The 27,940-nt window shown below is 27.9% G+C and overlaps 1 protein-coding gene across 2 annotated transcripts in view; it reads left to right on the top strand.

Annotated features, from left to right (window-relative positions):
• LOC148239552 (monocarboxylate transporter 12-like) overlaps nt 1-27,940 on the top strand; it is a 192,603-nt gene that overhangs the window by 28,631 nt on the left and 136,032 nt on the right. For both annotated transcript variants that reach the window (XM_088197210.1, XM_088197201.1), the window contains exon 2: nt 5,773-6,921. In XM_088197210.1, the coding sequence (XP_088053336.1) occupies nt 5,835-6,921 (1,087 nt within the window). In that variant the 5' untranslated portion in view covers nt 5,773-5,834. The remainder of the gene's footprint in view (nt 1-5,772; nt 6,922-27,940) is intronic.

Raw genomic sequence — 27,940 nt, 5'->3', positions numbered from 1 at the left:
TGAACTTTTACAAAACACATTCTCCATTTCTTCAAATTGTCTGTTGTTTTACAAGAAACTACTAAATCAATCGACTTAACTTTTATAAGACAGGTGTACAAATACAGCAAAGTGAAAGTTTAAGGTATATAATCGAACTATAGGTACATGTATGTATGTACATCCAATCACAAACTTTTCAATTATGCCAGGTAAATGTTTTTGTTGTATTTAGTTATAAATTAGATTGTTATTACTTTAAGTCATAATAAATATTAACTAAAATCAATAATATTAATTATCATATTCAACAGTAAAATAGATAATAATAAGATATTGCTATATTGTTAAAGTAAGATTTATTAAATTTATTAATATTATTATTTAATTAAATAAAAAATCAATTAATAATGTATCAGCCTGTATGTAATTATTTTTTTCGTTCGTTCACCTGATGAAATTCAAGTATGTTAGGGTAAAATAATTATTTATACACACACGCTCTGTAATTAAAAAGCAATACTTGTATTAAAATTCTGACAAAATGCTACATATATATTTTTATTGCTTAATGAAAGGGTTGATGTGTTTTTTTTTTTGTTAATTACAACCCGGTACTAAATCACGAACGCGCATCACACAACGCCAAAGGTGACCTTTGTCTTTTTTTCATACACCAACATGAAATATGGCTGGGAAACGTCAAAAAACCAAAAGCTCTTGTATTTTTCGTTTATTATTGGCGGTGAGCGTGCAAAAAGGAAGACACGTCCATTTTGTCCCTTTTTTCCGGTCAATCTTTTTCGATTCTTTGCTATGTATTGTACAATATATCATGTACTTTTTTAATGAAAACCAACGCGTCACATATGCTAGAGATTTTTATTTAATATTTTTTTACAGAATTATATATTTTATTTAAGCTCTAAGCTAAAATCTTTATTCGACTAGATTAACTGCCATCATTGACATAAAATTGCTTTAGAACAGATGCACGAACATTTTCGCCATATTGGCGAACCCCGAAAGGTTTGGGACAGATGCTGTTATGGACCGAAGTACGATTCGTCACAAGTACAACAGAGTGGTCAAAGCCTTTTTAAAAAAAACAATTGTTTGACTATTGTACGTACATATATGTATATAATGTTATCCCAAAATAAATGTCGTTTTAATAATGATACTAAAAAATATTTTTAAATACTTTAATTTTAATGTTTTCGATAAGCTATGGGGGCGTTCTTAAGAGCTGACGTTCTAGCCACACCGATTAAGAATATAGGATGCGATCACGATCATTTGTACTGCTACCATGATTTTTTTGACAAGTAACATTCTAAATATGAAAGCCCGCAACGGCGCGCGTACGAACGCCGTTGAGAGAAAAATTCGTTACGCCAGTGTTACTAGAGTGCCGCCAATTTTTGGCCACAGCAAAATCTAAATGAATATATATAAATATAAATAGATTGCTACAATTATGATAATATATATGTCTGAAAATCAGGTTGATCTCTGGATTCTGGACGTCGAGTTGAACCAGAGTTTTACGGAAAGAGGGAATCAGCTGCTTCTCTATCTCGTCTGTTGATAATCGAGGGCTCCTTTTAGTTTAATCCGTAAGATCCTTCGTGTGTCAAAATTGGAGAGCTCAAGTGAAAGTTATTGATCTGTTGTCGAAAGCAAGTAGTTGATTGGAGCGCTGTGTATCCGATTTTATACACAAAGCCAACTTGAGTGGGGTGTATTTTTTACTAACTTTTTTCTGTCACAACCAATAATGACGAGCTAATAATAAAATTATATTAGCTTATTTTCATACTGGACTTGATAACTGTTACGTTTAATTTTAAACAGGCTACAAACTGTTATCTGAACAGGTTTAAAATTTAATGTAAGGTCTGGAATTTTCATGACCAATTGTTTTGTATCTCAAAGTTTTATCATTTATTAAATTACTTTGACATTTGAAAAAAGACTAGAATAGCTATTGTGATGCTTTTAGTGTATTTTGTCTATTGTCACGTACAGTCTGTACTAGCCAGAATAAAAAATAGATTTATCGCGCACTTAATGCGCAGATAGTCTTGTTCTTATGGTCAGTACGGCAATTTTAATAAAAAATATGCACTTAAAGTATCCTACAATTTTATTTTTAAAAATAACAATTAAGAAATCTTGCAACCCTAAATTATTTTGCAGTTGGAAAAATAAGTTGACTAAATAATTAAATTTCTAATACCGTATATTGCTGTGGGCCTTCAATAAACATGCTATTTGATTAAGAAAAAAATTATAAGATTTAATAAAGCATTTTACAAACCATGAAAACTGTAAATATAATAAAATTTATTTGCAGACCACCAAATATCTTCAGTGGTTCATGAATAACTAGTTGGCGACCACTCATAGTTTTCTTCTGCAAATCGCCACGCATCAGTGGATTGTCAACACCACCCCTAAGATTTTTTTTAAATAATTTATCTAGCTAATGTAGCTAATTGTTTTAAATCCCGATTGTTGTTCCCATAAAATGTTTTAAGAAATAATGAAATTTTTAATTAGTTTGACTACAACTCCTTCCATCAGATTTTCTATACAAAACACCTGTTAATTAATCTAACTTCCACAACCTTTTTACTAATTTTTATTTTAGGTATAGGGTATAATAGTAGCAATCTTAAAATTATCAAGAATTTCTCCTTTGGAGAGTGCTTTATTTACTAAATAATGTAATTTAGTTCCTTATATTTACCATGTTTCTTTAATTATAGTTACATCCAATTTATCACTACTGGTTATATTTTTTAAATAAAAAATGATGTGTAAAATTTTTTTACAGATACTGATTTAAATTCTCCGAAATTTACATTTAATGTTTTTTTATTGTACTATAATAATTTGTATAACTGAAGTATTGAATCACTTTTATACTACCCATGTAGTATTTATTTATTCATCGTATGATGATCTTTATATATATTTCCATCAATCTTTATATTTATTATGCCGTTTCTCTGAATAGGATTAAATACATATTTATTGTTTTCCACATTTTATTTGGTTGATTTTTTATTTCATTTACGCTCTTTTCATACCATTTTTTTAGCTATTCCTAATGCTTTGAGTGTTACATTTTTACATTGTTTGTATGTTTTTAATTTTTTTTTAAACTTTATATACCACTTGTTATGTTTTTATTATTAGAATATTTTATATGACTCATCTCTCCTTCTTAAAGCATTTTCAACATGATCATTAAACCACGGTTTTGGGTTGAATCAATATTCTGTTTTAAAATTATATTGCCTTTTTATTTTACAATCAACAATATTGTTCCATATCAAATTAACATCAATGATATCAATATTCCAGACACATTTTTTTAATTCTATTCTTAATTTAGTATAATCTATTTTTATAATTATTTCATTATTTTTCATACCTTTTTTGCATTATGTTTTTCTATATAAATATATACAATAAAATGTTTTTTACTTCACATGGTACTCTTTCACTATTAGTAAAAACTAAATCTATTTATTTCCTCGATTAGTTATTATCGTAAACCAAATATATTTTCTATTTTTTTATTTTTGAATTAAAAATTCTTGAGTTTCCAATTAAAACTGTATTTATTATTAGAATAACATTCTGAAACATTATTTATGAATTGCAAGAGTATCAAGAATCTATATGGTAATATTCGTACTTTTTTCCACGAAAATCTTTACTGTAATGGACCATATGTCATATGTTATATTATTTTTAAATAGTGTATTATAATTTATATATATTTTTAATACACAGTATAACACCTCATGTATGTCTGTAATTAAAATCGCATTTAAACATATTATAATCGTCAAAATTTAATTTATATTCTTCAATAATATTTGTGATGTATGTTTCCGTTAATCATAAAAATAGCGAATATTTATTTTCAACAAGCAATAATCATTATCCCAGTTACAGATTCGTGTTTCCCATGTTAAATTAAATTATTTAGTTTCTATCTATTGTATTATATTATATTATAATATAATAATTTTGTGCATATTTTTTATATATGGAATAATTTCGATCCATCGCATTTTAAAAATTGTTGCAGAAAAAATTTAAGTTTGTATATTTTCTGCAACAATTTAAACATATTTTTTATTGAATTGTTATATTAAATTCTCTTTGAGTCCACATTTTATACAATTTTTTTTAAGATTTAGTATCTTAGTATACTTTGCACTTTTCCCATTCGATATTTAATATTCCTCTATCCATTATGTTTTCAATCTTTGTAATGTCTAATTGCGTCATCCTTAGTACCTTTTTTTTTATTTATTTTTTACTTCCAAATTTATTTTAGTTTATGCATGTTAGTATTTTATTATACACTTTTTTTATTGATCATTTATCAGTTATTTTAAAATTATATTTATTTATATTTTATATAATACCTTTTCAGACTCACAGGTTATAGTTAAACAACCTTTATTTATGTGATTTATATTCTGAATGATAACTTTCAATTCTGTTTTTTTTAATAGGCTTTTGCAATTAATTTTAGTTTTTCTAGTATTTTGTATATTTTTAAATATAATTATAGCTATATAATGGCTTTTTCAACACATTAAAAAATATCTCTCTTGTCATTTTTTTAATAATGTTGTTGTTTAAATTAAAACTATATTTTATTAAGTATATATTTTTTTATTAAAATTATCTTATATTAAGTAACATATTATTTTTATTTAACATCCTAATTATTGTCTTTTTTATTTCATTCTTCATCATTTTTAGTTTTTATTTGATAATATATATTACCATTGAATATTGAATTTTAATATTATTGTGTTCGCTTATTTTAAATTAGTACCAAAAAATTAAGTCATATTCAAGACGCTACGAATGTAAGTCGACAATAAATTCGCACGATTCACAATAAAGTGACACGCGCTCCGCAAAACAAAACCGAGCGTCCTTAACGCGTATTTCGATACCTCTTAATCTTACAATTAGTCTTTTAACTCTGTTTTTTTACAAGTAAATAATATACAAGTCAATAAATTAATGAATATTTATATACATATATTTTTAGTAAAGGTAGCACGATATTAAATACTTATTATTCATGTATTTATTTTTCAATAACCGACTATTGTTTAACGGTTCTCGGTTACTTCCGATACACTTCTAAGGGAATGAAAAGTCTAGACACGAATCTTGTGACAAAGCAACGGTCACGTCACGTCATGTCATGCAACACAACTGAGTAAACAATACTAATTGTCATTTCGGAATCGTTCGACCATCGTGGACTGACCTTACCTTTGGAATTGATTAAAAATTCCAGCTCGCCATCAGGTCAGTATGTTACCAGATGGCGATCTGAACGGTTCCCAAACTATACGAATCTAATATCAACAGGTTCGTTAATTTAAATATATTTCAATCAAGATTTTTTAATAATTTAAATTCAATATATGTTATTTTTATCAATTTAACACATTTTGCATATTTATTTTCACAAAAATATTCAATTTTCTTACCGAATCCAGAATTTTCGTTAAGTAAGATCTTAAGTATAAACCTTCGTCAAGGCCAAAATAGTTTTTGGCGAAAGCTCATAGCTTTGCCGAAGCGAACCTACGTTGTATTTAAGGCTTTGCGTAATTAATGTAAATAATAGATCAGGCTTTAAAGGGACCCAGACGTGACATTAAATTAAATTAAATTAAAACGACTCAAGACGCTGATATATACACCAAAACTTACGATATATTTTTTTTGTTTCAGATATTCTGATGTGATGTTTTAATAATATAATACTAGTGAAAGTGTTGTGACAAAATTAATCCATGATATATAAAATGCCTATATATCATAGCAAAACTTGGCCAGCGTCTACCATGGCCATGGTTCAACTCAAAGTTGATCAACAAGGTAGGACTTTCAGTGCGATAGCAGAGGCTCCAAGTGATCCTTTAAATAAGTTCAACGGAAATAAGATAGAATTGAACAATTCGCTAGATTTGAGCGATGATATTGTGATGATGAATTCACCGGATAAAGAGAATTTACCTCAGATTCCGCAAGAGAATCAGTATAGTTTATTTAACCCTACTACTTGTACGTATGATTGTATTTTACCAGAGAACGATTGCGACTTCATGAGATGCGATTGTCAATTTAATTCTGTGCATAAGAACAATGCTAATAATCTAGTTTGTAAGTATAATGAAGACAATTTAAGGTTCATAAACGATGCAAAACAGTTCTTGAAAAATAGAATTAAGAAGGATAAGAGCATAAAGAGGAAAAAGTCAGAGAGCAGCAACATGACTGTGAGTACAGTTTTAAGGTCTAATTCATGCGATTCGGCCGTCTTTCATAATTTGAAATTAAATACAAATAATCCATCTTCGAGTCTTTTGAACTCTAAAATATGTTATTGTATTCAGCTATTGGCTCTGTCTCCGAATACTTTATTAAGAAGCGTGCAACTGCCGAGCAGATTTGGAGACAGGAGATACTCGAGCACTTCCATGTCTTCTATTTGCAAATGGGCGCCTAATAAAATTAGTAATGGATACAGGAAAGGTAGATCTAAGAGTGTGAGTCACATGAACACCGATAAGCCCAAGGTTAAAACGAAATCTCAGTTCAGGAGATGCAACAGCACCATAGAAGCGGCCAAGAGGAGACCTAGTGAGATAATTGAAGACGACTACTTGAACCGTTGCGGAAATCTGGCTAAAACGCCACTGAGTGCCAGAAAAACGCAGACTCTCTACAGACACTATTACCCAGAGGGTGGCTGGGGATGGACTATTTTAGTGGTGTGTGTTGTGGTATCGATCCTGGACCACGGGCTGCAACTTGCAGCTGCTGTTCTGGTGACCCCGGCTATGGAAAAGTTCAAAGTTCCTGCTGTGCACGCGGCCGGTGAGTCTTTTTATTATTTACAAGCAAATCAAACTCAACTAAGTTGCTCATATCTTTATAAACTTAACATGTGCCTCGAGTGAGAGTTTTTGAAATCGTCGAAAGCTTAACATAAATTAATAACGAAGCGTTCTCTATAAATAAGACGGTTAAGGAAAGTTTTCTTAGCCCGACATATTTGTGACTTATGCGAGTTTGATAGTTAATAGCTCATTATTTGTATGTAGGTTTTTTTTTAAACTTTCGTGTCCCGAGATCGTTTGTTTTCATTCGATTGTGGCGATTAGAGATTCGATGGAAAACTAGGTTGTGTGCATCGAAAACCTTGTGGACCTAATCTGGGTACGATACGTGATCTGCCTATAGCATGTGTACAATACGAACATTGTGCGTATTTATTGAATAAATAAAAAAGTTAACTAGTGTGTGTCTTACGATCCACACAATATGGTTGGCAAATTATTTATATAGAAGTAATTGTCAGGAATACTCAAAATAGTTATTTTGTTATAGTAATTAAAAATCTCTAAAAAATATAACAAAAAATTTAAAAAATCTAGACTTAGTATATAATTTATTTTATTTATCTGTTTTTATAAAATAACATACAGTAATATTTACATATTTTAGATTGAATTTATTTCGAATAAAATATATATTACTTTTATGCTCTCTTCGTTAACCTTTTAACATGCACATATTAAAAATTGCGCCACTTACAAGTAGTACCAACTCATATCAGTAAATAATTTGATTTGAGAGAGCAGTTTTTTTTTTTAAATAAATTTTAATTCAAAGAGAGATCATTACTTGTTTTGCTGCTTATTTTAGTTTGCCATATAATTTTTAACTTTTTAAAAAAATATTTAAAAGAAATAATTAAAAAAGGAAAAATATAAAGTCTATATTTTAGTCTGGACATAAGTTTTGAACATATTTTAACAATGTTTATAAAATGCATTGATCGTTAGTACACTACAATTATATATTCATCAATATTTAATCATTCAATATTATTTCGTCCGATTTTTAACTTTATGAATATTCGAATATTTGATCAATTTTTTGTTAATACTATCTCAAATGAAATTTTAAGAAAATCTTAGAATTAAACAATTTGTATACTTAAGCAACACAGGTAATCGTTTCTTTCTCAATATACCTGAGTGACTAGTGCCGCTCCAAAATCTATGGTTCTTTGTGTGCCTGCCATGCTAATAGTATGTAAAGCTTAGTGGATAAAACAATTATTTATGGTTAGCATTCAGTCTAGTTTTTTCTGCTTAGAGGCGTAACAAAAGAGAGGAATTGGGCATAATAAACCCGCCCACCATTTGACAAGGCAGCTGTAACCATTAATATAAAAAATGTTTCGCGTTTAGTAGTAGTTAGATAATATAAGTGGCGCCTATGTATATAATTCATGCATATAATTTATGCATATTTATCTACAAAAAAGACCAACCAAACCTTTAACTGAATGTTTAGTTTATTTTTGTGAGAATAAAATAAAGCATTCCATCTTTATAATATCTAAATAACAGGTACATTTTTTTAATAAATTGTTTAATAACATACAATTTTGTTATGAGATTCAAAATAATAAAAATAATATTTAAAAAAAAATTTTTGAATTCGTGTAAAAAATGCAATTATTTAAGTACATTGAGCTAAAGATTTAATATATTTTTTAGACACTACACTTTTATGCTCATATTTTTATATACAGTTGTTTCTATCGTAATCTACGATACGTGAGATTAGCAAGTTAGTGTATTTTGACAAAATATTTTAATTGTATTTTTTGGTAATAAAATGTCAATGTTCTTTGGTTGATTTTTTCTAAAAAGGTGTTTTATTTTTAGATGACTTGCTATTTAAAAAATAATATTATTGGTATAACTTCACATTAGACACATTGTTTAGATGGGTCTGATTATTAATTCTTTATTTTTGTTTCGAAATGCGGGACAGTAAGATCATTTTTTTTTTAAAAATGCTTTTACGCCTGCGAAAAAATGTATGAATAAAATGTTTATCGGTGTGTCTACTATGACCGAAATTCGCAGAATTTGTTCGTCGAATGAAGCAAATTTCGAAAGCTTTTAACGCTTTTCTCAAAAAACAGGTGTACGCTGCAAATTTTTGTGAAGTTAGTGTTACGTTTTTGTATTTGCTGTTTCATGACGCAAAAATTTTATTGTTTTCAGCTGAATAATTTGATTGCGATTAATTTATTTCTATGTTTAAATTAAATGCAAATTCGTACAAAATAAACGCCAATACTGATCCAACTTTTATATATAGCAAATTCGCTCCAAACATAATTTGCTATTATATTTCAAATAAATTTGATAAAATTACCTATTTAAAATGTTCCTATATTTTTTCTTAATATTTGAATCACAACTGATCTTTTTTCAGTAATTTGAAAAAGCTAAAATTATTTTTTTTACACCCTTACTGATCAGTAATTAGCACAGTGTGTTATGCATATTTTATTAAATCCAAAAATTTATTTATTTATTAAAATAATCATTATTAATTATTTTAATTATTAAATAATTTAGCTCAACTTTGAAAAAGTGATGTCTGTAAAAAGAATGTCATCCGTTGTGACTTGGGTTCTTAATTATTCGAATATCGAATAAAAATTTTTTGAATATTCGAATAATTTAACTATTTTTTATTCGATATTTGAATAATTAAGAACCCTAGTTACAACGAAATCTTTACTTTTTTAAATATATTCGAATGCTTGAATTGTAAAGGAAAAAAATAATGCTGGAAAAAATAAAAGCGATTTTTAAGACATCTTAGTCAGAATTTGATTTAAATCACTTTGTTTTTACCTTGCAATAAGCAATAGTTCAGATAAACTCGCGCCAAGCGGTATCCTAATAAACCCACGACCTTTAGGAGACTGATATATTATATAATATCTAGCTAGAGAAACAGTATTACAAACTTTTCTAAAAGAAGTTGAACAAGATCTAATAAAATAAAACTTTTATTTAATCTGAGCGAAAAAATGCTATATTATACGTAATCATTTTTTCAAATATGATCGTTTTTAAAAACATTATTTTTTTTAAATGAATTTCGTTTTTACTCAAAAAATCAAAATTACCTGAACCTAAACACGCATTAGTAATTGATAATCTGTTAATTTTGAAATTGAATATATATATATATATTTAATTTTATATATAAAAATATGTTCTATACCAATAAATTTGACTTTTAATTCAAATTAAGAAAAATCTTTTTTAAATCTATATACTTATCTATAGTATAACATTAAGTTGTATTAGTTTATTTATTCATTTAGTATACTATACCGTATTTATACAGATGGAATCGGTCAACCGATTTCATACAATTAAAATTCACATGGCACAATCAATGTGACCATAAAAGCACATAAAGATTTACATATTTGCCACTTAGACAATGCGCAAAACAATTTCCGATGTAACACGCACATGGTATACAATCATACATACTTTCACAAAATATATAAGTCACTTCTAAAGGAAAAGAGAACGTTGAAAAATCGAAAGTGACAAATGGCTTAGTCCGTTACGTGTCGAAACCACGCAGACGTTATCCTGACACTTTTTTCAATAAAGTCCATCCAATGGATTTGTCTGTCGGATGAAAAATTGAAACCTTTGATATTGCGAAAAACTTTCAGCGTATATAAAATAGAGCTTATAGTTTATTGTAGGACTCCAAAGCAAGCACATATAAAATATTAAACAATAAAAAATCAATAAGTAATTATCTTCATACATATATGGAACATCTTAGCCGCTCCAATAAATTGGGTATATGCTAATCAAGTTATAAAAATAGCATTCTTAAAATCAATAACCTTTACTTATTGTTGAATGCTCGTATTAATACATCGTTTGATTAAAATTCTCTGTGAACCTCTAGTTCCGAAAACGTAATGTATTATACAGTACGTCATAAATATTTCAAAGTATACCAAAGTTTGGCTTCGGGTCACGAATCCTTCACTCTGCCCGTTGATATCTATAATTTATATAATTTAGGGGCTCTTTCGTTTTATTATGTCCCTCTGTTTCTTTGATATAAACGTTGGTACGTGTATAAGCATTTAGCTCTTTGTTTTATTACATATATTATAATTGAAATTAATCGTAGAAGGTTTCTGGAAGGTCGCGCTACAATTGTCCAATTTTTTTTGACAGATTCCGAATTATTTTGGTATCGTTTGATTTATTATTGAAAGGACAGCCATATTGTACGCGGGATATGTTTTCAGGACAATAATTGCCCCTTAGTGCCCGAAAAAGATCGAGTAAAAATATTTTCCATGCGGAATTATGTTTGGTGATAAATAACGCCCTTGATAGAATCGAGTGACGTACATGATTGATTTTGAAACCGTTAACGTTTTCCATGTTGAGATATAAAATACAAAATATAGGATCTTTTTAATTTAAATATAGTTTGTATTCTTTTATAACTTAGAATTAAATATTTTTATTTAAAAAATCCCTAAAAATAGATTAAATATGAGTTGTACTATACAAAAATCTGATCTATGATATTTGTAACTGGTTTTTTACTGAGAATGGATTTTAAGTCTCTATAGTATTTATAATTTTTATTTACACATTTTAAATGTGTTCTCTCTTATGTGTATTTTGAAAAAAAATGTTCAATGATAAAGAAATTTGTCTGCGAGTCTTTGACCAATCACAGTTTCAAAAATTGTGAAATTCTTTCTCTTGTAAGACTAAACCGTCTGCGTGCACATCAGGGTAAGGCGTTTTCCTGTATTGGAAGTTGTCATTACATAATCTACAGTCAGTAAGCAGCGTATCGCATCTGTCCACGTGAGGAGAGTGCATGTAGTCAAGTCCAGATGACCGCTGACTTTTGAGGTCGGTCCACAAGAACATAACTCACTTATTTACCGACCAATTTTAATGCTAAATTTCGTGTATTTTACAGTTAATAGAATGGAGAATATATAAACTTCACATTTCGTAATTTTATTAGTGATTTTATAGCACTTTTGTCTGTATGAGTTTTTACATTTTGCATTTTATTACGGCATTAACTGTATTTATTGCAAAAAAAATTCATTTCATGTGAGAATCTCGGTTCAGATTTTTTGTTAATAGCTCATTTGTTTAATTCATCATATTATTTACTTATTGCCTTGCTTTCATAAGACTTTCGATAAGTTCTGAAAAAGTGTCTTTCAAGATCATCATTAATATAATGTTTCGGCGATTTGAGTTAGGGTGGTTTTAATAGTTAGTGCTCACAAGTGTATTTTATATAGTTTTTTAAATATTAAAAAAATCTTTAGCTTTTATGGCTTCCTTGATGAGCTATTTTTTGTCATATCTTGTAACGCGATGGTTTAGACGGTTTGTCATGATTTTGAAATTTTATACAATAATTTTATTATTTTTTGCAAAAATACATTTTTTATTTATTTTTTATTGTTTGTTGATTTTTTTTAATTATTATTGCCTAATTTTTGCATTCAATTATATTATTTTAATATTTTCCTAAATACGGCAGTACTTAATTTCAATATAACTTAGTTATGTGTTTTAATTATTTTTTTCATATCTTATAATGTATTTTAAGTAAATACGATTTTTTATGGATAAAAATGTTATAGTTTATTTATACTAATTTTATGTACTTTTCGTTGATTTTGCAACAGGTACAATATAGCATAAAGTAATATTAAAATCATAAAATAATATTGAATCTATAATAGTATTAGTTTTATGACTTTGACGGCTTTTAAGACGCATTGATAGATTTGTATGGTATATGTGTTTCATAAATCAGGTTTCATTATCGGGCGTCAATGTCAAATGCGATATAGTCTGGATGAATCGCAAATGAATATAAAATATAGTAAAGTAATAAAATATTGCTTAGCTTTTAGTAGTTGCCCTTATGCCTTATTGCAATATAGCACGTAATTGATTGTCAGCACGTCACTATTCAGCTTAACTAATAAAGTTGAAAATATAATAATGGCAGCCAAAATGACATGTGCAAATGGCACGTCGCTACTACACGCCATTTTGGAGGAGCTCTTGTGACAGACCAAAAGACTCATGTATTTTTTTTTATTTAAAGTATAGATTTGACAACGTTCCAGTACCATTAAGCATTTAAACAAACAACCACTTGCTGGACATCTACATTTTTATTTACACAATTATTTATTTAATACATCAGCTATTCCGGCATCTAACTGCCTACAAAATACACTTTACTCGGCCACCAAAACTAAATATATCATTGGGGCGTGATAAACAGCATTATTGTTACTATATATTTTTGCGTCATTGTCTACGTTTTTTCTAGTCTGGCGATCTCTACTTTCGGGTGATCTCATTTGCGTGTTTTTACTATTTTATATTGTAATTTTTATTTATGGGTTTGTATTATTTATATTATTACTATATATATATATTACATTTTTGTATTTACTTAATATACATAAACACAAATTCAACAATAAGTATTATTTTTATAACATTTTCAAATTGCTTTTTTCCGATAGTTAATATTTTTCTATTTACTTAATAAAAAATATGCTTATAAGGCACATTTATTGTACAAATATTTATCCAAAAAAACTGACGACGAGCGAATAAATATTATTTTTCATTTTCCACGACACTCAAAAAATTAATAACGAACGAATTCCGAAAGAAAAACTATGGTGTGAGAATTCCGCTTTTGCATTTCAATATTTACATTCTCCAAATTGTAAAGCTTTCGATAACAGCAATTAAACTTCGATAAATAATAAATGTATATTATAAATCATCGGAAATACGCCCTTGAAAAGATATTAATTTTAATCGACGACAATAAATTAAATAAATCTGTCATCGATTTTTGATAAACGCTCAACTTGTGCTAAAAAAATCAATTGACTGAAGCAACTCTAATATTATAATAAAAAGTTACTTAATATCTTTTGATAGTAGCAAAAAGTTTGCATGATAAAATTTGTTAATTTTGAATTAAATGAACTTGAAAAGGCAGTAGAATTTAATTCTGGAATAATTTCGAAACTATGCTGGCTGTATATTTAAACTCGAAAGCTAAAAGTTAATCTAAAAAGTAATTCGATTTTCCGATGAGAGGTCCTATAATTTTTTTTAAATTTAAATTAGCATTTCCTCTGTATAATGCGCCTGGTTCGTTAACCACTAATAATGGAGCTACCCTTTGACTGTATCGAATATTAAACTTGCCAACCTGGGCAGCCAGTATTGTCTGCGTGAATGTGTAAATGGAAATACTGATACAACCTTTAACTAATGAAAACTCATTGTGGACATGCAACGCAGACCACAATCGAACTTTGATTGTGAAATGGTATTCTATTCTATCTTTGTGAATTTCTGATAAGCGGTGATTGAAAAAGTTTTAGCAGAAAATTTATATATTGTGGAAATGTTGTGCATTTTACTTACTGTATATAAACTATATTATTTCTAGCTATGAAACTTAATTTTAGATGCCTTATTTTATTTTTAACAAATTAAAATGATAGCAATTGTCACATTTGCGCTTATCATGATTTATAAAATTTGTTTAGAAAAGTTATATTATATATCATATTAGAATATTAAATCACAATATTAAGCAGCATCCTACTGTCCTTCGTATCTTACTGTAATTAACCTTCTAGCATAAATAAAGCGTGTTTGAAAAAATCGTAGATATATAAATAAAAGAGGAATATATATGCTTTATTTCGGTAAGATTAATTTATTCTATTTATGTACATAATCGAATTTATATAATAAAATAAAACGCAATATTCCATATAATTAAACATTTAAGTTTTTTACATTATGTTTATTATATTCATTGTTATTCCAAAAATAATCTAAATACATATATATATTATATTATTAGCCATTACGAGAGTATTAAAATTCTTAAAAATTCATTTTACAAGATTAAATTTTTATTACCTTTTATGTATATTTTCCAAGTAAATCTAAATTGAGAGCTTATTAAAGTTATATTTTTTTGGTATCTAAGGCATTAAAAGTAAAAATAGCATTTTTCAATTAGTATTAATATATAAATTTATTTTCTGCCTTAAAAATATTTTAAGGTAAGCAGTTCCTCAGAAATATTTTATATTAAATATTTTTAATACAACAATATTGAGGCTAGGTCAGCAGTCGCTAACTTTTTAGACCCCGCGAGTTATACTATAATTTTTTTATAACAACATTCTAAATAAAAAATTAAACTTGTTTTTGTACTCCTAGCTATTCACAAAAAAATACATATCAATCAAAGATATATATTTAATGAATGTCGGAGTTGCGTAGTCTGTAAGATCTAGACTAGTAACCCATAAGTCGTAGGTTCGAGCCACGACAGCAGACTCAATTTTTTTTATAAAAAATGCGCTAATAATGAAAAACGGCTTTAGCTGTAAAGTGACACATATTGATTATTAATTCAAATACACACTAATTTATAATTACTTATTTAGATATCTAAAGTCTAGTTAATACTAGTTTGTAGGCTTATGTCTAATAAACTTAACCTATTATAGCGCATTGGGTTTACGCCTGTAAGGTTACAATAGAAAATTAATCAATATATTGAAGTTATTTTAATAAAAAAATCATTAAAAATAATCACAGATATATTCATTAAAAAAAATGTTAAATAATGTGTCTAAGATTATTTTTGATTCAATAAATTATTTTGTTCATATAATTGATATTTATGCAAAAGAATTAGTCACGTTTACGTAAAGTTGTATAATTATGCTAAAGTCCTCTTATTCATGTTTGTGTCTGAAGGATCGTTTGTAAAACCGGTTTACCTCTGGATTCTGGACGTCAAACCATACCAGAATTGACGTGAAGAGAGAAGCTGTTGCTTTTTTGATCTCATTTGTTGATAATTAGCAGTTCGAATTCGTACGAACCCTTGTGTGTCTGTTGGAAAATATTGTGCTTACATTTCACCTTCTTGAATTTTTATGTTCATTGCATTGAAATTTGCGACCTGTCATCTAAAAAAGTTTAAAACGGCTGTTAATATTTTTAACTAGTGTAACATAGCAGCCTGTTATTCGTTATATATTATTAACAGTCTAAAATGACTATTGTGATGCTTTTAGTTTATTCTGTCTATTGTCACATACGGTCCGCACTGTTTAGCAATAAAAAAATATAAATGGATTTGAAGCACTCTTAATGCATAAAAGGTTTTGTTCCTACTCTTTCAATAAAAACTTTTTAAACTACCCTGCTTTAGATTTTCCGATGTACACTGATATATTTACATTTACATTTAAAAACAAAATAATTAACAATTAGTAATAACAGTTGGCAAATGTTTAAAAAGAAATCTTGAATATGTAGATTTAATTCGCAATATCTACTTTAAACTAATATTAAAATTTTATAAATAAATAAATATTTATTATATATATTTTTAAAGTCTATTTGCATTAAACAATCTTATCTCCTTAGGAAAATTGTGCTAGTTATAAAAAAAAAATACAAAAGAGTCTTTAAATTATAATTTACTTGCTATTAGTTTTATATGTTTAAAATAAAATATGCTACAAAGGCATACTAATTATTTTAAGAATATAATATAATAAATTTAGGTTAAAATCTTATTTGCAGAGTACAAAAAGACCTAAATTTCATGAAAGGACTTTTACTTAAATATAAATCGACTTGTTTTCAAAAATTTAAACTACTTTTAAGTCTATGCAAAAGTCATACAGAAATATTTATAATAATCCCAACATTTGGAAAGCATATATTTGATTAGGTTAATTGGTAAAACTCTCATGAAAAATATATAAAAAAAATATTTACAATTCTATTGAACTTGAGAAGCTTCTACATGATTGAAAATGTTTTATTTTGTATTTTTTTAATTTTTCTTAATATTACTTTTATACTGTTATTTCCTTTTAATATTTTTTTGTAAATTAAATAATGCTTATAAATCAGTTACTAATAACGATCATAGTTATTACAATAATTGTAAATAAATATCAACGATATAAGAAAAAAATGGATTAGGTATTTAAAAATTTATGTACATTTGTAAATTAATAAGTAGCAGTAAAGTTTATTTAAAAATAGAGTATACGACCCATTTCATAAACTTATCAATATTTTTTTCATTCAAAATGCTTTATAGTGTATATTATTAAATTATTTCCAATTATAAAAAAATAATATGTTAAACTAGTTTTCGTGTTTTTTTCCCATTTTGCGTATTGCATAATAAGTTTCAAACTTACCATAGTCGATATCGCTATATTATCTCGTTTTGTTCGTTGAACTTTTTGGCGAAAGCTCAGTTTTACCGCGGCCATTTTCGCATCGAGTCTGAACAGATAAAAACTAGACGACCATCAATCTTTCCTTAGGCACTTATCACATTCTCGCAAGTTTTTCCTCCACTCGGTGCTTCAAAGATCTGTTATTCTGCGTTGTCTCCGGCGATCGATCAATTTTCAACGATTGTCGGAAAAAATATCGATATTCCATCGAGAAAAGCATTATAAAACATCACAATAATAATACCGTAACCTGCAACATAAGAACGGATAAAACGTGTAATATATCGCTTTCTTTCTTTATCTTATCAATGTCTACGTTTTCATAATAAATACGAATGTAAGGATAATATAATACGATAGTAATATAAAGCGGCGTCTGCAACCCAAAGCTCCCGCGAAAGCTCTCCGGGCGAATATAATTTAATAAACTTTGTCTTACAACCCGAAAAAATGACATGAGGAAAGAGTTACAATCAAATTTATTGCGATTCTTTTTTGTTTTGTTTTGATTTGACAAGTTATTTTTTTTTTATTTATGATGTTTGGAAAGTATAAAATTAATTATTTATATATCTTTAACTTTAATAAATAACATATTGAACATACTATATTTTAAAATATAAATAAAAAAAATATTGTGTCATAGGCAATATTTTACTTAAAAAATTATATATTTACAATAATTAAAATAATGCTATTTATATTTATTGCGTAACAAAAACGCAGATCTCAAGGCAAAGACAAAATAACTGTAGTTTAGAGTTCATTACACATTTACACATTAATCTGTCAAAGCCATCCAAAATTGTTGCGTTGAAATTAGTAGCGAAAGATCTGTTAAATGAATGAATAGACAAAAAATAGATTTGTGTCACTCATATATTTTAAGAATCGAAAATTTTTAGACTTGTAGTTTTGCGTCAATGTATAAACACTTTACCAACCGGCAGTTTCACTACCAGACTTACGCTAAATACCGGCACCTTTTCACAAATCTTCGCGAATTTTACCTTTTTTATTTAAATTTATGTATTTTTTGATACGGTCCGAATATTTAGTTGAATTTTTCTAAACATGTTAAAAATGTATCAATGCATCAATTTAAGTCATTATTAGGTGGTTCTCAACATGTGGATCGCCGGAAATAAAAATTAATTATTACATTTCCTTATTATTAGATTTTTAAAATGATTATCTTGATTTTAAAATTATAAAAATGAATAACCTAAAAATTTAAATAAAAATAATTTAAATTGAGTCATCCAGCGGTTCTCAAACTTTTTCAAATTTAAAAAAACTTTTTTCAAGCACACTTTTTTTTCGTATTGTGATATTTTGTGCAAATGATTATCTACAAAAATGAGAAATGACATTTTTACTAATATGAGTTTACTGATATATAATTCAATTGCAATAAAATATTCACTCACCATTGTAATTCGCTCCATCGTAATGCGAAATCTTCCAGGCACATACACAGATATTGTACATTATCTTTCACGTGTAAATCACTTTTCACAATAACTATTTATATAATGCAAGTTTAAAGTGCACTCGCCATTATAAATTTCTCCACACTAATACGGAATATTTCAGGTACACACTTTATTATTATTCAATGTCTTTCCCTTGTAATTCACTTTTCACAATATTTAATTCTAAAATAATACCAATACGAATTATCAAAAAAATAAAATTCAAAATTCACAAACGTTATTTTTATTATTTACCTAGTAATGTTTCTTCAAATGATACGAGGAGAAACATTCACCAACATGTAAAGCTACTTTACATTCTTTGCACATGTAAAGAGAATCTTTTCTTATTTTATGTGCGATACAAACTATGCATCTTCTTCTTTTACGCTCATTAGTAGATGATATCCTGACTAATTGGTGTTGTTTTAAACTGCCTGAAAGCCTTTGAAATGTGGATGTCGGTTGTGAATTTTCAGACATTTCTGAAATTGTTGGTGTTTCTGTTTCTGGTGTTTTTTCCTCTATCCAATATTTTGCTATTTTCATTAAATAATCATAAAACTTTATATTGCTGTTTGAATTTACACTTCTATACATTGTAAATGCATTGAATAATGCACAGTTAAATAAATACATGGCCACTTTTTTCGTCCATTTTTTAGTTTTACGATATATTGGATAGTACGAAAGGTATTGATCAGCCCGATCTACTCCCTTCATGTATTTATTGTAATCAATTATACAAATTGGTTTTTTTATACGCAGCCCAGTTCTTCTGTCAGTTTTTTCAATGTTTACAATATTTGTATTATGGATTGTTGATATCATTCGAATATCTCTACTCTTTACTGTTTTTCACAATTGTAATAAAATTTCCCCGTTTCGCTTATATTTACTTTCAAATATTCGTAGTTTAGCCTTTTTTAGAATATCCGGTAAGCCCCACATATTCTTATTTTTTTCTTTTATAATATTTTTAACTTCTTGTTTGTACTTATTCCAAGTTTGAGCACGGTATCTATTTGTTTCTTCTGCAATAATGCGGAACAGGTCATCACTAGGGATTCCAATCCCGGGATCCCGGGATCCCGAACGATTTTCAATACCCGATGAGTCCCGGGATTATAAAACATAATCCCGAATTTTTCGGATTGGTTGATTATCAAGCACAATCGAATTATTATTGACAACATCGTTATATTTCGTGTACAAACTTGCGCGAGTTGCACGTGTCATCTGTGAATCTTTGAGGCTGTGAGTCTGAACGTGCTTTTTCAGCAGCAGGCTGCTTAGGAACCAAAATCAGATCAAGGCTAAATGATAAAACACTTGATGCTTTGATGTTACTTCGTGAGTTTTATTCAAAATAATGTTTTCAATTAATTGTGTCTATGAATGTACATACCTATTTGCATACATTGTCAAAAGTTCATTTTTTTCTTCTCAAATAAATATATAAGACCTTCCCTTTTTTATTTTTATTATATTATTTTCTATTTTAAGTCCAATACTAAAATTATACGTACTTTATACATTGTACGTTATAAAAAACAGATGTAAAAATATATTGTATTATTCATTTTAAATTATTTTTATCGATAAAATAGCATGAAAATTATCCCGGGACTGGTCCCGGGATCCCGGGATCGACTAATTGAAATACCGAAATCCCGGGATCAAAATTTTGGCCCGGGATTGGAATCCCTAGTCATCACCGATAAATTTTTCGGCGATTTCTTCAGGGCGCGTGATATCAACATCAAAATTTGCTCCCGACAATCCTTCAAATGGCTGGTTATGCCTAGGTGTATCAGTTTCACACCAATCTAATGGAATATCATCATCTTCAGTATCTTCTCCATCGCTAATAGGCATCATTACTCGAGGACAATTTCTTTCATGAACAATCGAACTTGTATCACTATCACTAAAGTTTTCGTTATCACTGGGAATATTTGAATCATTGTCCGCGTAATTTTCCTCTACAAAACTATCTTCTGCCATTTATTTATTTGGGTTATAATTATATTTAAATAAAAACTATATTTTTAACACTTTGTTATATAAAATACACTGTATTTATATTTTTATAGACACTATATTTTATAAAGAGGCGTAAGCGTAATATTTTTAAAGAATCACTGCAGCACAAAGTTCCTTTTATTTATTTTATTTTTTTATTATTTTTAGAATATTCACTCGAGCACACGAAAACAAGATGCGATTTACACGACAGCGTTAGCTAAACTGAATTATTATTCATATTTTTTTAAGTGCATCATAATATTTCTTATCTCAAAAGAAATTCCCAATTTCAAAAAAAGAGTCACTTCTGAGAATCACTTCCAGTAAATCGGTGCTATCTCGTGATAGATAAAATTCACTCAATAAAATAAACGGTCGAAATTTCCAAATTACAGGACAGAAAAAATACGATATAATCTCGCTAATCTGTCAATTTAGAAATTCGGGAAGCCGGTACTATCTTATAGTTTAACTCACAAAAAATGTTAGTGTACTTAAAAAAATGCAAAGTAGAAAGAATTTACAAAATATATTTGATATAAATATATATTTTTTTAATGGATTTTCGAATTTGTATAGATAAACAGTTCCTGATTATATTATAAGACACAAGTGAAGAAATACAAAAGCAGCTCAATTATGTTTGAACTATATCTTTATTATATATGATTTTGTTGTTAATTTTTACTGATAGCACTGGGAAGATATTTTTCATACTTGCAAAACAAAAATACCGTCGAGAATATTTGGGAGCATTTGAAAAAGAGATTGATAAAATCGAAATAACCACTAAAAGAGAGCTAATCGAGAAGGTGATTCGGGAATAGAATCATACTTTAAACCTTCAAAAATTAAACAACGTTTATGAAGTAAATCCAGGCACTTATTTAATCTAAAGAAGGACATACAAAATATTTTAAATATAGTCCCGAATTGCATAGTGAAAAATATTTTTATTTTTGTTTTGAATTAAAAACATAGAATTTATGACTTCTCACAACTAAATTAGTTCTTTTTCAATAACTAATGCTATAAAAAATAATAAAATAGCAAAAAAACGAATTTCTGCTTTAAAAATTATAATATATAAACAAATTATAATATATAGACAAACGTGTCTAATAATAAGGCCAGGCACAGTAATTAAATATTTTTTTTCAATATCAAATGAAACTTCATACTAATATTTAATTTTTTTCAAAAAAAATCTTAAAAAATCTCTAAGCATATATTTTTAATTTGATAACGAAATCATAGCTACCGCTCACTCCATATGGCGTGCGCGGTATTTAACGTTCGGCAGGCTCGCACTCCATATGGCGTGAGCGGTCGGTAAAGTGTTAACGGAATTAATAGGTCTGAATAAAAAATTAATTTATTCGCAATATCTTTGCCGAACAAGTTTTTTTTAATTTCCTGCATGATATATATTAAATTCAGATTTTAAACCACACTACAGTTTAAACATTGAGCTCACTATCAGCGAAACTTATGTCAAATCGACACAAACGACCCAGTGTTAGGCTTTTTCACTTCAATCGTCAGATTTGGTCCAACCCAGCTCTCACCTTTAAAGCATCAGATGTTAACTTGAGTTGTTAGATCACTTGTATAATATATTTTAAAATATTAGAAAACCGGGAAAAATGGGTTTAGGATGTTGAAAATGATTTTATATATTTTTAAATATACTGATTTTTTTCCAAATAAACTGTAGTTTATTTTAAATACTGTCTTTTTTTCAATAATATGTAAAGCCAATTGAATTTTATGCCACAATAATAATATCATATATTCATGCTAAATTAGCTTTAATGTGAATAAATTTATGTATAGCCTATTTTTTTGTAGATACATAAAACAATTATAAAGCTAGCTCCTATATTTAAGATGAATTAGCATGTTTGACATATTTATTATATTTTTTAAAAATCGAAAGTTGAAAAAAAAAATGTTTAACAAAAATATCAATTAACATGTTTTTGCCTCCAAATATTAACTTAATTTTTTATTTTAAGCACATTTTTTTAAGCCAAAATCAAAATGAATATTTAAGTTTGATACATATTTTTCTTAATTTTCGCATATCTACAAAAGCACAGATTCCATCCAAAAACATAAATATTAAACGTGTACACACCTTGGCGTAAGTCTCGCAGGATTTATATCATCCTTTCGGATGTTATTTATCTTCGCAGATTTTGGTGGTCGATCCAATATTTACGCCTCGTCTGTCCGTTTTGTTTTTTGATATTGCTTCTTATATTCTCCTCGCACACAATAAAAGCATGGAGAGCTTCAACGTTGATCGAGCACTTTTTAATTATCCTGTCTGGACGTGTTTCGGCATTGTTTGGCATTCGGGGAGTTGAACGAACCCGAAACATAAACAGCCACCGGGAGTCCTAAAGGAAAAGTTTTCCAGACGCGGTTCAGGATAACGGTTTAGAGAGTTTGTTGTTTTGCGGATATCTGCTTTTAATTGTTGAAATTCAACTTGAATATCGCGAGATGAGTTTTTTCACATCTTAGTTCGAAAGAAGTTCGACCAAAGATTCGTTGCGAAAAGATGTCCTTCAGGCGTAATTTAAATCTAGGACTTTCTTCAAATATTATTTTGTACCATTCCATCTTTCAGCTTTTGCTTACTTTAAAAAGCGTGTGTACGGTAATTATTAATTTATAATTTTACTTCAAACAATGTAAGGATTAAATATTTTTATTGTTGATAAGTAGCATCAAAAATACTACTCCATACAATATTTGAGGAACAGTTTTAACATGGGTATCTTATTTTTTAATAAATTACTAATAAGTTTTTAAAGTTTTTTTTATTTTAATTAGCTTTACTAATGACAAGGGCGAAGCCCCGGTGGTGGCATGTTGTGAGACTTTTTGAGGCCCAACTGAGGGAATAAGCAAACTTTGTGGTGCACGGTCCTTTTTTGGTGACTACTAAAAATTCACTGCTAAGTCGTGGCTTTAGTCTGTCAGTATATATGGCATATGTGGGCGAAAGGGATTTATCGATAATAAAACCGAAAATTTCTTCAACAAACCACTTTTTATCTCTTTCTAAAAGGGTAGTTTTTATCTGATTTCATGAAGCGGTTTGCCGTCCAAATGTAGTCGCCACAAGTATTTTCGACCAGCGTTTAAGTAGGTAATTTTAATTTATTTTTATTATACATTCAATAATAAAAAAACATCCACATCCGTACATCCGTATATAATGCATAGTGTTTGTCATGAGTGAAGTAAAACATATTTTATTATATGTAAAATATATAATTTTAATAATATATAGTATATATTTTTAAATATAATTTCACACATTATTCCTCTTTGGAATTTACAGAACATGTAAAGTATACTCTTTCCTGAAAACCACATTATTTATTTACTTACAACATGTGTCAAATTAACGATAAAAATGTATTTTAAGAGCGTGTATTGCGCCGAAAATTTTTTTTCAGCGTCATATCGCTTATGTAATTTATGCTATAATTTGTCTGTAGGCTCATACCCGCGTAGATATAACATATTCATGTCTTTCTTAGATGCAATATTTTATTTTTTATCATTATTCGAATAAAATCAATTAACCATTTTTGATAAAATAAAACATATTAGATAAATATTTATGCCAAATATTTAAAAATCATGTTTTAATAACTGAAGTCAAACTTTTTGGTGTTGCTGAAAAAAATGCAAAATAGTGAAGGAAAAAGGCAGAGATGTTTTGTAACTACCAACGCGTTCTAGGCTCTTTTGTATTTTTTGTAATATACTTTTTTGTTTCGTAAAAAAATACGGAGCAGATTCGTTATATTTCCATAGTTTTGTCTAATCTTACAGATAAATATTCAGGTAAAGCTAATAAATTTGAGCTGGAGCCTACATTTTTTTTATATTTTGCGATCGAAATGCAGCCTTGGTAGTACGATATGCGTATAAAAATAAGTTTTTGTATGAAAAGTTCCAAAGACATTTTGTAAATCATTTTTTATATCAAATATGAACGACGATAATGTAAATTTCGCCGGCGCCGAGCATTATAATAAGTTAAGATCCCGAAATCCCCGTTTTCCGCTCGATCCCCGACGATATTTCAAAACGATCCCCATTAACGTTTATTATCTGCCGAGTTTCTCTCTTTCTCTCAATAAATTATGGTCGTTAGTATTACATAAAAGCGTTTTTAATAACGAGTTCAGTTGCATTTTGATGCACTTCACATCTGAGGAAAATTATTACGAACATATTTCACGCTCTAACGCAACGACCTCTTTTGATGCTTCAATAACTTTACAGGAAATACTTCAAATTCTTGCTCATAATTAATTTTATTAAATACTCTGATTATGGGTTAATATTACTTAAATTGCGGTATATAATACAATTAGATTAGTGCGTATTAAAGTAAAAATAATGGAAGCAATTTTTTACTATCAATTTTGACACACACTGCGAGCTTCGTTCGTTCAGTGATGCATAGTATTGTTTATGTTTATGGCAATGATATAAAAAGATACAATGTGGCATAATGGTGTAGCGTATTTTCAGCATAATAATGTGGCATTCATAAGTGAGTGAAAGCCATCCTTTGTCTATTCAAAGTCATCCATATGAGAAGCTAATTCATATTAATCATTCATGAAAAAAGTGTCAATAACTATTTTTTATGACATGGTTGCTAAATTATTATACCATATTTTTAGAACAGACATATAGTGTTGAAGTCCATAAACCATTTCTTATGTTGGATATAAAAAAAGTACGTAAAGATGTACCTAAAACAATTTTATTTTGAACTGTACTTTATTTCTTACTTTTTGGATGAACAAGAATCAAAACTAACTCTTATCGATCTTAAGATCTCCCTTAACATAGTTATAAAATACATATTCATATATGATATACACATAAAAATTGTATTTTTATAAAAATACAAAAAAATAAATAATATTATTATGTTGAAGTTTATATTACGTTTTTATGTTTATATCTTAGTTATAACTATATAAAAAAATACAGCTAGCCTAGTAACTATTTAACAAACTTTGGTATTGATAATTCTGTTATATTTTTATTTGTTGCACGAAAATATTTTGCTGTATTTGCATAAACAATTTTCTTCAACTCCTAACCAAAAAATTGTATATAACAAAACTTGCATTAAATCAATTTAATGTTTTAATTTGCAGACCTCAGAATCATTATTAAATTATTATTATTATTACAGTAAAATTAGTTAAATTTTACTGTAATTTATTATTTATAATATTTTATTTATAATGTTTAATACTCTATCTAAGAATCTGAAATCAAGCTTATTAACCTGTTTAATTTGTATTAAGGTATTTAATTTTAAAAATGTGCATAAATAATAGTACTGCAGAAAAACTTCCCTTTAAACTGAATTAAAAAGTGTATTTAGGTTTAAGTGTTATTCTAAAGGCATTTGCGACTACATATTGTGTTTAATAACACAATGGGTTCCATTCTAAAATTATTGTAGTTTAATCTCTTTGCTACATATATTTATTCATTCCGTTTTCTTTATCCTTTTCAGAAAATATTTATAGTGTACACTCACTTTAAAATAAAATCTCGATTTAATAAATTATTTGATTTTAATAAGGGTAGATATTAATAAAAAATATTTATAAATATTTAAAGCTGTTCGCTTTTTAAATTGCTGTTTCACTTTATGCATATGTATTGTACTTAGGCACGCGGAGAAAACCATAATTCCGGGCCTCATGACAAAAATGGCTTTTATATATTTTTAGCATCGTAATATAATTTCTTGAATAAATTTGTATGTGTAAAGCTAACCCTTTCTATTGTATAAATAAATATAATAATTAGCCACCGTTGCTACATATTTTCTGAAAGCATATTTAATGCGAAATATTTTAATTACGTATTAAAAATATCAACTCATAATATTTACCTGATTATTAGTAGTGCTTCCTTTGCTGCGCAGTGTTGCCATATAGTGCATTTCCAGTCTGAATCAATAAAATCGTACAGAAACGCTCAATTATCAAGACTTTTTATAACAATATTATGAGTGAGAATCGAATAAAGTACATCTAAACCGTATTTTGCCCAATATGAGAGCGTACAAAACAATTATCACTTCTCAGAAGTCAAAAATTCACGTCAAAAGCAATAAAATCGTGCCGGCGCCGTTGCAGTGGGAACGCTCGTTACCGAGCGTTCCCACTGCAACGGCGCCGACACGATTTTATTGCTTTTGACATGAATTTTTGCCTTCTGAGAAGTGATAATTGTTTTTTACGCTCTCCTATTGACCAAAATTCGGTTTTAATATACTTTGATTAGCCCTTCTATATTATAAGTCATTCTTAATATCAGTAAGGATAGCTATCATGTTTTTAAAACATAGTGTAATATCGAAATGCAGACAAACTATGGAGCAATATGTGAGATGCAATTTCTGTCTGTACTTATTCTTCCGCTTATTTCCCCTGGTAAATGAGTTGGCTTAGTTTGTATTTTTAAATTGACATAATAAAAGTTTGAAAACTATAATTATTTTTAGAACTTTAGGTGGTGTTTGGGTTTGAACAGCAAATGTACGTTTTGCAACTGTCTAATTGAGCTTCATAGGCATTTTAGAGCAATATATTAGCCCCTATCAGATAAATTATATTTTCGCTAGTAAAAATATATATCTATTAATGAAAATGTATTTAAACTTTACTAGTGAAAATACAACTTTACTAAAAAATACATACTGTAACATTCATAAATCGGATGTAAATTAATAATGCTAAGTATGTAAATATATTTTAGTACATATAGAAAAGTTGAAATCATATAACTGTGTTAGCACCTTATATTTTCACTAGTAAAAATATAAATCTACTGGTGGAAATGTATTCCGATATGATTTTACTAAAATGATATTTTTAAAAATATTTTCGGCATTGATACGAAACCATTTTTTCTAAATTTTATTTTTAATAATTAGCACATGAAACTGAATTTGAACGCCAGTGACTCACCGGTGAGTCACTTGTTGATTGTTTTTTTAACAATTTTTTTAAATATGTTTATAAATTATTTAGCATTGTTTTTTTTAATTATTAAAATCTTTAAATTTATTCAG

This window comes from Plectrocnemia conspersa, unplaced genomic scaffold (genome assembly GCF_051122295.1).
Source record: "Plectrocnemia conspersa isolate PC_06_02 unplaced genomic scaffold, ASM5112229v1 ptg000001l, whole genome shotgun sequence".
NCBI classification, from domain to species: domain Eukaryota; kingdom Metazoa; phylum Arthropoda; class Insecta; order Trichoptera; family Polycentropodidae; genus Plectrocnemia; species Plectrocnemia conspersa.
This window is presented reverse-complemented; position numbering and strand designations above follow the sequence as displayed.